A 12,973-nucleotide genomic window follows, 5' to 3' on the forward strand; every position below is an offset into this window, starting at 1 on the left:
ATGTGGGTCCAAACCAATTTCTCCAGCTTTAAAATCCCTATTGATAAAATTAGCTCAAGCCACTTAATCTGTTCCATTAAGGTTTACTTAAGTAAAAAAAAAAAAAAAGTCATGATAAACACTTCAAACTTTAAATGCTGTCAAAGAAATAATACTGGATACCAAACATTTAAAATACCTTAAACTTTAACTTGCTTTAAATAATTCGTTAATCAAAACAACATAACCTTCCAGAATTTGTTGAATCTATAAGTAATTAGAAGTTCAGTACTAAGGCTACCTTTAAGAATTAACACTATTTTCTACTTAAAAATAGAATAGTTATCTGTATACTGTATTATTATTTTTTTAATCATTGATTTTGGAATTATATAATCTATAATAAAAAAGTAACTTTTTTTTTTTCCCCAGAACCTGAAGATAGCAAAAGACAAGAACCCCCAGTGCCTGAAGAGCCTAATGAGAAAAAAATACCAGCTGTGAGTACTAGCCCCCAGGTTTCTGACTTATGCATAATAAAGAGTTTTTTTTTTTTTTTTTTTTTTAATAATTTGATAATGTTCCTCTGCATATTTTTCTATCTTTCTCTCTTACAGACACTTTGTGACTGCCAGAGAATGAACTTGAGCTTATGGTCAGAGATGACAACTAAAAATGACAACTTGTGGGATGAGTTTCACAAGTTGTCATTTTTAATCGGATAACACCAAAAGGTGACACTATTATTCAAACTCAAAGCACACTATTGTGACTGGTTTCAGAGTTATTGACTGGTCATGAGGCAGTAGATAGCCTCCATTAGCAACCTTGTGTTGAATAGTGAATGATGTATCATGTCTAAAGGAGTGTAGAGAAGCAGTCATTATCAAATTATTTGAACACCTGCATTGAAATATATAATCTTGTTCCTTTACTTAATTTCTGTAATTGTATGGCACAGTAATAAGAGTCCAATTTATATGCGACTTTCATTATGTTTTCAATCAGAAGTTTTTTCTCCACAGCTTGGCTGCTTATTTAGACTCAAATGCACTATTCATTCAACAAAAGCTCTAAAAACAGTCAGTAGTTTTTAATGAATAATGGAGTTGTTGTTTTAGTAATGTTATTAGAACAAAGTTAGTATTTTAACCATGGATAAATGTCATTTTTAAAATGAACATAAACCCAAGTGTGTAACCATCTCTATGGAGAGGAAAGTGTATCCAAAAAAGCAAAATACAATGCAGGGTGTTGTGTTTGTGTGTGTGCGTTTTTATTATCATCAAATTATTTCAACATCTCTATTATAATGTAACCCTGTTCTTAACTTAAAGCTTTTTCTCTTGTTTTCATTTTCCTTAGAGAGGATATTTGTCTATAATAAAGGATTACCTTAATTTATTCTTGATACTTGTTCAAACTCAGGTATAACATTTATCCTTCGATTTACAAAATCAACCCTTTTTATTTTTAGCAAGTATGCTAAGTGATATTCTTACAGTTACCAACCAGATAAAAATGCACAATTTCTTGAGAAATGTGTTGTAATATCATATACTGATGTTGGATTGTATCTGATAGGTTGAACTGATTGAAAATTTCTGTCATCTAAAATGCAAATAATTAAAAACTTCCTCAAAACCTGACTAAAACTTTTCGAACATATCATTGTCACAGCTTAGGATATACAAATGCACACACAGTTCCACATATCTGATATGACAAATGGGATGCAGACAATGGAGTTTTCACGTGTAGCATTTCTGAGATTAACAACTTGGACTGATAATCTACGAGGACCTGTACGAATTTTTTTTTCTTTCAAATTTGGCGCTGTAGATCATGTCACTAAGTGGTCACTAGAGCACTTTCACCATACTGAGTGGCACTGTGATCAGTCTCGTGAGTGCAGCACACGGATAGTTCAAAATGGTGGATACAGATATGCGTATCAAGCAAAGAGTGGTGATTGAATTTCTTACCAAGGAAGAAGTGACGCCTATTGAAATCCATACATGTCTCAAAAATGTTTATGGTGACAATACTGTAGATGCGAGTACAGTTAGACGTTAGGTAAGACACTTCAAGAGTGAGGAAAGTGACATTGTTGGCAAGCCCCGAAGTGGCTGGCCAATAACATCAGACAACAAGAGCCTGATCAACACTGAAAAAAAGTTCAAAAAGTTGAACCTTAATGAGATTCTTCTCTATTACAATGCACGACCCCACACCATTTTGTTTTCTGCAGCAGCATGTTTGAGAGGCAACCAGAGAAAGTAATACTCTTGATCTGGTTATCATCAGTGATCATTTGTGTATTAAGCATTTGCAGATAAAGAAACTACTAGGTGGCAGTGATGACAGTGCACTGATGTGGGATTTACTTAGATTTAATTACCATCAGGGGTAAAGGAAAGGGTTTTTGCTTCCGTAAAGGTGAGTACAGTGGTCTCTGACAGTTTTTAAATTCTGTACAGTGGGATCAACTGACGATGTTAGCAACAGTAAATTCTAAGTGGGAAGCATTCAAGGAATTAATCGTGGATGCTACAAAAAGTTTCATACCTATTAAGAAATATTGTTCAAGGTTTAGGCCTAAATGGTTATCTAATGAGACTCGTAACAGAGAAGAAAAATGCATGGGATGAATATAAATTATCAAGTGACTCAGAAGCCTATGGCAGATATAAGCTAGTCTGTAATCAGGTCACAAAGGAGGTTAGGCAGGCGAAGGCAGATTACGAGAAATCCTTGGCAAAAGATGCTAAGAAAAACAGCAAGGATTTCTTTACTTATATAAACTCTAAAAGGAAGGGGATGAATCTGATTGGTCCACTTGACATTGATGGTTCGACTGTTGATGATACTGCTCAGATAGCAAACAAACTGAATGAGTATTTTGCATCTACATTCATTCACACATGAGGAATTATTAAGGTTTGAAAATGGCAGAAGGTTATCAAATTGTACCAGGATACTTAATGATTTTATAATAACTGAAAGCAAAGTGGAGGAGAAATTGTTGAAGTTAAACATAAGAAAAGCACCTGGTGTGGATGGGATCTATCCAGTTATATTAAAGGAGGCGGCAAAGCAACTAAGCAAATCCTTAGTCATAATTATGAGAACATCCTTGGACTCAGGAGAGGTTCCCACGGACTGGAGATGTGCAAATGTATCCCCAATTCACAAAGGGGGATCGAAGGGTGACACGAGTAATTACAGACCAGTTTAACTTCTGTTCCGGATAAAATAATGGAGTCACTGGTTAAAGATGCATTGCAGGATCATCTAGACAAGACTGCAGCAATAATTCAGACACAGCATGGGTTTGTTAAGGGAAAGTCTTGTCTGACAAATTTGATAGGATATTATGATGTGGTTACAAAGGAACTGGATGCAAAAAATAATTTTGATATCATATTTGGATTTCAGGAAAGCTTTTGACACTGTTGCGCATGGAAGACTATTGTACAAATTGGAGCAGAATGGTATTAAGGGTAAGTTGCTACAATGGATTAAAGGATGGTTAATGTTATTAGTGGAGTCCCACAGGGTTCGGTGTTAGGTCCACTGTTATTTTGAATATTTATCAATGATGTTGATGAAGGTATATCAGGCTTAATGTCGAAGTTTGCAGATGATACAAAGGTTGGCAGGGTTGTTAAAGACAGTAATGGCAGTGTGCTACTGCAACAGGATCTAGATAATTTGGGCAGATGGGCTAAGAAGTGGCAACTGAAGTTTAACCTTGATAAATGCAAAGTACTGCATATGGGTAGAAGTAACCTCAGAGAAACGTACAAACTGTGTGGTACTACACTAAGGTGGTAGAAAATGAAAAAGACCTGGGCGTAATTGTGCAGTCAGATATGAAGTTTTCTGAGCAATGCAGACAGGCTGACAGGGCAGGTCATGGGGTTTTGTCAATGATATATAGGAATTTTGCTAGCAGGGAGGAGGAGGTGATTGTCCCTCTGTATAAGGCAATGGTCAGGCCACGCCTTGAGTACTGCGTACAGGTCTGGAGGCCTCATTTTAGGAAGGATGTAGATTTACTTGAGCGTGTACAGAGAAGGGCAACAAGATTGGTGAAGGGAATGAAGGGATCCTCTTACCAAGAGAGGCTTAAGTTCTGCAAATTGCAGTGGCTGGAGACTAGGCACCTGTGCGGTGATCTGATTGAGGTGTATAAGACCTTGAATGGGTTGAGCATGCTGAATTCTGATGGGATCCTTCCACTTGTTCAGATTACGAACCTAAGGGGGCATAAATTCAAATTAAGAAAAGACACATGTAGAATAGATGTGCGGAAATTTGCCTTTAGCCAGCGAGTGGTTAATTGCTGGAACAAACTTCCATCTGTTGTTGTGGAAGTTGATAGGTTGAATAAATTTAAAGGAGGAACTGGATAGGCATTTGGAGGGAATGGTGTGATTTTTTTTTTTTTTTTTTTGGCTGATGCTGCATAAGCTCATACACTTGCTTTCTTGCATCACATGCCACTACTACTACCAGTCTGTGCAAGATGGAGGCCATAGCAAAACTGGGGTGCATTGTTCTTCCTCACCCTTCTCATAGCCTAGATCTTGCCCCTTCCAGCTATCACTTCTTTGGCCAGCTGACGGAACCCATCTTGCAGACGACCAGCTGAAGCACAGTGTTTATGAAGCTCTCCAGAGCAATAGTAAGGACTTTTATAGGATTGAAATATTCTGTGTCTGACTCAGATGACAGAAGTGCATAGAAAAATAAAAACAGTTACTTTTCCACTTTGTGGAAAGGTAAGTGTTTATTACTGATTGAGGATTAATTGATGTAAAAGGCATAGTTGTAGGAAATTAAATTTTCTGAGGGAAAAAATAGGAGGCATTACTTTCATACCGTTGCTTGTAATATCAAAATTTGTTTGAATTGAAAGGATTCAGAAGGTGACGGCATGTTACTTGCATTCTGAGGCACTAGAGTGCCCGTAATTTATGAATTTCTTATGGTTGTTGGTTCTATCAATTAGGGTGCAATGGGCTGAACCTTGATATGAGGAGATATAACATTGTATAGATGTTATGCCTTCATTATGCAAATAACAGGGCTAATCAGAATGTCTTATAAGGGGATGATTGTTTTCTACAACAACATGTTAAAAGGCAACCAGAGGGAGTAATACTCTTGATCTGATTATCAGTAGTGATTCTTCATGCATTAAGAATCTGCAGATAAAGGAACCACTGGGCAACAGTGATCAAAATGTATTGATGTGGGAATTATTTAAAGATGTAACTACCATCAAGGCTAAAGGGAAGGACTTTTGCTTTCGTAAAGGTGACTACAGAGGTCTCAAACAGTTTTTTTTTTTTTTTTTTAAATTCTGTAGTGGGATCAACTGATGATGTTACCAACAGTGAATTCTAAATGGGAAGCCTTCAGGGACTTAATTTTGGAGGCTACTAGGCTTTTCATTCCAACTAAGAAATACTGTTCAAGGTTTAGGCCTAAATGGATGTCAGATGAATTAGAGGCTAGTGGCAGAGAAGAAGAAGAATGTATGGGATGCATATAAAGTATCAGGCACCACAGAAGCCTATGGCAGGTATAAACTAGTCTGTAATCAAGTCACAAAGGGAGGTTAGGCAGGCAAAGGCAGATTATGAGAAATCTTTGGCAAAGGATGTAAAGAAAAACAGCAAGGAGTTCTTTTCTTATGTAAACTCTAGAAGTAAAGAGATGAATCAGATTGGACCACTTAATATATATGAGTTGACTATTGATGATCATGCTCAAGTAGCTGATAAACTGATTGAGGATTCTGCATCTACATTCACACAGGAGTTATTCAATGAGGGGAGTGCCAGAAGTTTATCAAATGCTAACGGAGAGCTAAGTGATTTTGTAATAACTGAGAGCAAAGTGGAGGAGAAATTGTTGAAGTTAAACATAAGGAAGGCACCTGGGGTGGATGGGATCTATCCACTTATATTAAAGAAGGCAGCAAAGGAAGTAAGCAGGCCCTTGGCCATAATTATGAGAGCTTCCTTGGACTAAGGGGAGTTCCCCATGGACTGGAAATGTGCAATGGAGGTGTGCAAATGTATCACCAATTCACAAAGGAGATTCAAAAGGTGACACAAGTAACTAAAGACCTGTTAGTTTAACTTGTTCTGGGGAAAATAATGGAATCACTGGTTAAAGAAGCATTGCAGGATCATCTAGACAAGGCTGCAATAATAGGTAAGACACAGCATGGGTTTGTCAAAGTGAGGTCTTGTCTGACCAATTTGATTGGTTACAATGATATGGTCACAAAGGAACTGAATGCCATAAATAATTTTGATATCATATACTTGGATTTCAGGAAAGCTTTTGATACTGTTGCACATGGAAGACTGCTGTACAAATTGGAGAGGTATGTAAGCTGCTACAATGGATAAAGGGATGATTTAGTGGGAGACAACAGAGTGGTAATCAATGGACACTGCTCCTCATGGACAAATGTTTTTAGTGGAGTTCCCCAAGGTTTGGTGTTGGGCACATTGTTGTTTTGCATATTTATCAGTGATATTGATGAAGGTATATCAGGTTTAATGTACAAGTTTGGAGATGATTCAAAGGTTGGCAGGGTTGTTAACCACAGTAATGCAGTATGCTACTCCAGCTGGATCTAGATAAGTTGGGAAAATGGGCTGAGAAGTGGCAACTGGAGTTTAACATTAACAAATGTAAAGTACTGCATATGGGTAGCAATAACCAAAGAGAAATGTACCAACTGGTACATTTCTCTTTGGTACACTTTTTTTTTGGTCACTCATAGAAGTGGAAAAGACCTAGGGGTAATTGTGCAGCCAAATATGAAGTTCGCTGAACAGTGCAGATGGGCTGCCAGAGCAGGTCATGGAGTCTTGTCAATGATATATAGGAATTTTGCCAGCAGGGGACAGGGAGGTGATAATCCCGTTATACAAGGCAATGGTCAGGCCACACCTAGAGTACTGTGTACAGGTCTGGAGGCCTCATTTTAGGAAGGATGTAGAGTTGCTAGAAAGAGTACAAAAGAAGGGCAACAAGATTGGTGAGGGGAACAAAGGAGTGCTCTTACCAAAAAGGCTTAAGTTCTGAAAATTGCTGCACCTGGAGAGTAGGCACCTGCAAGGTGATCTGATTGAGGTATATAAGGCCTTGAATGGGTTGAGCAAGCTGAATGCTGATGGGATTCTTCGTCTTGCTGAGACTAGAACCTGAAGTGGCACAGTTTCAAGTTGAGGAAAGATAGTTGTAGAATAGATGTGTGGAAATTTGCCTTTAGCCAGCCCCTCGATGTGGGCCCCTGTACGTGGTGAGGGGACCTCCCAGTGATGCTGCTGGTTTTCCAGATTAGCATCACTGGGATCTAATGCCCATACCTTGGTTCCAGGGTTACATCTGTGGAATCCGCGTGTGCAGCCGTGCACTGCAACCCGTGGATTTGGGAAAGGGGGATCCTGGTGGTTTAGGGACCCAGCCTTAATACACCACTTTGGCCCCTGCTTCGACAAGACGGGTGGTCCCGGACCGGCCCGACTGGTTCTTACTGCTAGGGTCAACTGCATTCCAATAAGTCTCCCTCCCTTTGGTCCTGGGACGGGATCAAGGCTTATTGGAAACGTGGGTGTGGTGCCTCTAAGCTAACTTGGCGTCCCATTCATGTACGCAATACCTGCTAGTTCACGAGTGGGCATCCTCTCGTAGGGCTCCGTGGTGGGTGAGGTACTTAGGGCAACGGAAATTTTTACTTTACTCCTATGAGTAATTTAAATCCCATTTCTTCTGGGGCCCCAACCTAATTGAGATCATGACACAGAAAACACCTCTGCAAAAAGAGCCAGGACTGAGGAAACACAACCACCATCAGTGACACCGCTTTTCCTCATTTTCCATTCCACCGGAGAGGAGTCAATTGGAAAGATGTCACCCTTCTTTATCCAGAAAGGATTAGAGGGGTTGGCAGGTTCACCTAAATCTGTAAAAAGACTGCATTCTGGCGAACTTTTGGTCAAAGCTACAAATGTTAAACAGGCAGAAAAAATCCTGAACGCCACATCAATAGGGAGAATACCTATCATCGTAACCCCCCACAAAACTTTGAACTCTTCAAGAGGCGTAATTTTAGAGTGGTACGTTCTTCGTGTTTCTGAAGAAGAGATCTGCTCTGAATTAAAAGACCAAGGAGTGACAGCTGTTAAGAGAATATCGATATGCAAGGATGGTAATCTCGTCCCTACCTGAGTTCTTATCCTCACGTTTAACACCCCACAGCCTCCAAGTTCCATCAAGGCAGGCTATCTAAACTGCCCAGTGAGGATTTATATCCCAAACCCACTGCGGTGTTTTAGATGGCAAAAATACGGCCACTCACAAACATCTTGTTGTGGTAACCCTGCCTGTGCTCGATGTGGTGTTAAAGACCACGAGCAAGGAATGTTCAGCTCCAAAACCGATCTGTGTCAATTGCCAAGGAGAGCACCCCGCCTCTAGAGCATTCCAGCGGTGGAAGGATGAAAAAGAAATACAAAAACTGAAAACAGAGCTGAATATCTCCTACCCAGAGGCCAGAAAACGTATCCAACCAATAAATAGCGGGAAACCTTCATATGCCCAGAAGGTTTCTGCAAAGTGCACTATCGGGACACAAAATGAGATGACTATACCACCAAGAGTCATTCACCCTGATTGCACGCTATTTATTGAGTTCACAAAAGCCCACCAAAAAAACACAATCAGTTGCCACTCATATATCCGTACCTCCTAGTGCTCCACCACTACCAAAACCAAGTGGTAAAGAAAAGCCAAAAACTTCAGAAGAGTCATCCGTGATACCAGAAACAATGGATGTAGAGAACAAGGAGGTACCGGATGAATCAGTCTTGGAACTCTTTGTGGAGGAAGAAATGGACACTGGACAGCGTCCTTTCTTCCCCAAAAAAGATAAATCCAAGACTGACAAAATAAAGCCCTCAGCACCTCGGAAGCCGCCTGATGGACCCACCAGGTTAAAATAATGGCTAAATTCCTACAATGGAATTGTCGTGGATTCCGGGGAAATACTGATGACATCAAGGTCCTCCTGCAAAAGCACGAGCCAGTTTGCTTTTGCTTGCAGGAGACTTATCTAAAAGCAAATGATGATCCCACCATGCATAACATCACATTTTTTCGAAAGGACAGAATTGCGGATGGTCCTGCTCATGGAGGAGTGGCTATCCTTGTGGGCAACCAGACCCCAGTTCAACCCTTGCTAGTTACAACTAGCATAGAGTCTGTTGCAATTCGCCTTTCAGTGGGATTTTTATTAACTGTGTGCTCTATTTATTTGCCACCTGGGATTGACATCTCCCAGGAAGACCTTGATGATCTTGTAACGCAGTTGCCTCCCCCTTTCTTACTTCTCGGGGATTTTAATGGACATAACACCCTGTGGGGTAGTGCTAACATCAATGGAAGAGGACGAGTCATAGAGCATATGCTAAATGACAATGACCTTTCCCTTCTAAATATTGGAACAAACACCTTCTTCCACGTGCCTACCCGTACTTTTTCTGCCATTGATCTCTCTATCTGCTCCCCTTCTCTACTCCCTTCACTCACTTGGGAAGTGGAGGAGAATCCATATGGAAGTGATCACTTCCCTGTGATAACCTCGTTACACAGTGGGAGACCGTGTCTTCCTTCCAGGTTACAGTGGAAGATTGATCAGGCTGACTGGTCTGCCTTCAAACATCAGGCAAATTTTGATCTCAGCACCGTCAGTCAAGAGCCTATCAATGATGCAGTAACGTACATCACAGAAATTATCGTCCAAGCAGCTGCGAATGCTGTTCCAAAAACATCTGCCCGGTTTCCACCATTTCTAAAACCTTGGTGGAATTCACAATGCACAGCAGCAAAAAAGGCTCAAAACAAAGCATGGGGGATATTCCGCCGATATCCTACTACGAACAACCTTATAGCCTTTAAACGCGCACGAGCCAAAGCACGCTATATCCACCGTCAGAGTCAAAAGGAATCGTGGATCTGTTTTGCATCATCTATTAACCAGTCTACCAACTCTAAGGTAGTCTGGGATAAAATCTGGAAAATGAAGGGAAAATATACGTCCCACCCTTCTTCAATCCTAGATTATAATGGATGCACTATTGCAGACCCAACTGCAATAGCCAATTCTCTTGGGGAAACATTCTCTAACATCTCTGCGACATCTTCGTATTCCCCAGAGTTTCTGGTCCTGAAACATAAACTCGAAAAACAGGCACTTAATTTTAAGTCTAAGAGTGTCTAGCCCTACAACGGGGCATTCACTATGCAGGAACTGAAAAGAGCCCTCACTCTTTCAAAAGCAAGTGCTGTTGGACCAGATAGCATCCATTACGAAATGATTAAACATCTTTCACCAAAATCTATGGATTATCTGCTCTTTCTATATAACAGAATCTTTATTGAAGGGCAGTTTCCGGATTCCTGGTGCAAGGCAATCATTCTTGCCTTTGTTAAGTCAGGAAAGGATCCAAAAGTCACTACCAATTATCGTCCTATTGCTCTGACTAGCTGTCTGTGCAGAATCCTGGAGAGAATGGTTAATTCTCGTTTAATATGGTACTTAGAATCAAATGACCTTCTCTCCAACATCCAGTGCGTCTTCCGAAGGAACTGGTCCACTTTGGACCATCTTATTAGACTGGAAACATCCATCCGGGATGCTTTCCTAAAACGCGAACACTTGGTGTCAGTGTTCTTTGACATGGAGAAAGCGTATGACACAACTTGGAGATCTGGCATCTTAAAAGATTTGCATAGCCTAAGCCTTAGAGGGCATCTCCCCTTTTTTATTCAAAACTTTTTAGCCAATCGATCTTTCCAAGTTTGTGTGGGATCCTCACTCTCTCGTTCCTTCAGCCAAGAGGAGTGAGTACCACAAGGATCAGTATTAAGTGTCACGCTTTTCGCCATCAAAATAAATTCCATCACAGAACAACTTCCTCCAACTGTGAACAGTGCCCTCTACGTTGATGACTTTAGCATATTTTGTCAGTCATGCAACATGAGGGTTATTGAAAGACAACTGCAGAAAGCCATTGATCACCTCAATTCCTGGGCACTTGCTAATGGCTTCAGGTTCTCGCCGGTAAAGACCGTTTGCGTACACTTTTGTCGTAAGCGTAATCTTCATCCTGAACCTGAATTAAGGCTCGGACAAAATGCTATTCCAGTAGCAGCGGACACAAAATTCTTGGGAATCATATTCGATAAAAAACTGACCTTTCTGGATCACATCCGTCAACTCCGGACAAAGTGCACACGAGGGCTGAATATTCTCCGCTCGCTCTCCTCTACATCTTGGGGAGCAGACCGCTGCACCCTTCTACAGCTTTACCATGCACTTGTGCGATCCAAATTAGATTATGGGTCCCAGGTATATTGCTCAGCCAGAGACAGTGTCCTTCGATGGCTGGACCCTGTCCATCATCAGGCCCTCCATATCGCACATCTCCTGTCCAGATCCAATACGTCGAAGCAAACGAACCACCGTTATTGCTTCAACGTAAGCAGTTGTCTTTAAAGTACACTTTAAAACTGAAATCCCTACGTGGCTATCCGTTTTTGAGTCACGATGGGAAAATTTGTACAATACCTGTAAGACTGCCAACCGACCTTTTGGTATTCGTCTCCAAGAGCTACTCAAAGAACTTAATATCCAGGTAGACAAGGTTGCCCAAACACCAAAGCAACCCCTTCCACTCTGGCATGCTCATGTCCCGGCATGCGACTTGTCCCTTAGAAATTGGGGAGAGTCGGACACTCCATCGTCTGTCTACCTGCAGCTTTATTCAGCACACCGAACTGAACATTCTGACTTCGTGCCAGTTTACACAGACGGCTCGAAGTCAGAATCATATGTGGGATCTGCTGCTGTCTTTACAGACAGCACAACATTGGAGCAGATTCCCTCTGAATGCAGTATATTTAGTGCAGAGCTGCACGCTATAGAGTTAGCCTTGGATCACATTAGTGAATGCCAATACCAACGGTTCATTTTATATTCCGACTCTCTCAGCATGTTACAGGCTTTAATAACTGTGAGATATAATTCTCATCCAGTTCTGTCTTGCATTCAGCAGAAGATTCACTTCCTCCGTGAATGTGAATATGATATCCACATCTGCTGGATTCCCAGCCACATTGGGATTAATGGAAATGATTTGGCTGACACCGCAGCCAAATCAGCAGTTCCCAATAATAATCGCTGCCTGTCAGTCCCCTATCCAGACTACAGGCAAATAATAAATCAAAAGATATACTCCCAATGGCAGGATTCGTGGAATAGACAGACTGCGAATAAATTATATCGTATAAAGCCTGTAATTGAACCGTGGCAGTCTAGTCTGTGCAGGAATCGTAAGGAGGAAGTTGTTCTTGCCCGGACCCGCGTAGGACATAGTCATTTGACTCATTCGTTTTTGCTGAGGGCTGATGACCCTCCTATGTGTGAGTCCTGTGGCACAATTTTAACTATCAGACACATTTTAATTGATTGTCCAGATTTTAGCAATATCCGTTTTACCACTTTTAATCATCTGACTGAGCCGTATACACTCATTCAGTCAGATTTTATCCGACAATGACAATGTGTCTGCTGTTTTTAGCTTTTTAAAATCAATAAGCATTTTTGCTTGTATATAACATTTACATTTTTCTTTTATACCTTTTATACATTTGTTATACATTTTGACAGTGACCTAACTAATTAGGTCACTGCAAGTTTAAAATTTTTTATATATGACCTGTTCTTGGCGCATTATAGCCTTAGTAGCTAATGTGCCAATAAAATCAAATCCAAACCAAACCAAAGCCTTTAGCCAGCAGGTAGTTGATTGGTGGAACAGCCTTCCATCTTTTGTTGTGGAAGCTAATAGCCTAAATAAATTTAAGGCTGAGCTGGACAGGCATTTGGAACGAATGGAGG

The 12,973-nt window shown here is 40.6% G+C and overlaps 2 protein-coding genes across 3 annotated transcripts in view; one reads left to right on the forward strand and one right to left on the reverse strand.

The window, feature by feature from the left end:
• LOC150082984 (uncharacterized) overlaps positions 1 to 12,973 on the forward strand; it is a 201,443-nt gene that overhangs the window by 185,069 nt on the left and 3,401 nt on the right. The window contains exon 13 of the mRNA XM_090377713.1: positions 412 to 479. Within this exon, the coding sequence (XP_090233839.1) occupies positions 412 to 479 (68 nt within the window). The remainder of the gene's footprint in view (positions 1 to 411; positions 480 to 12,973) is intronic.
• Positions 1 to 12,973, reverse strand: part of Exo70 (exocyst complex component 7) — a 340,721-nt gene that overhangs the window by 768 nt on the left and 326,980 nt on the right. The window lies entirely within an intron of this gene.

This window comes from Mastigoproctus giganteus, chromosome 7 (genome assembly GCF_048544385.1).
Source record: "Mastigoproctus giganteus isolate SK-2022 chromosome 7, ASM4854438v1, whole genome shotgun sequence".
In the NCBI taxonomy this organism is placed as follows: Eukaryota; Metazoa; Arthropoda; class Arachnida; order Uropygi; family Thelyphonidae; genus Mastigoproctus; species Mastigoproctus giganteus.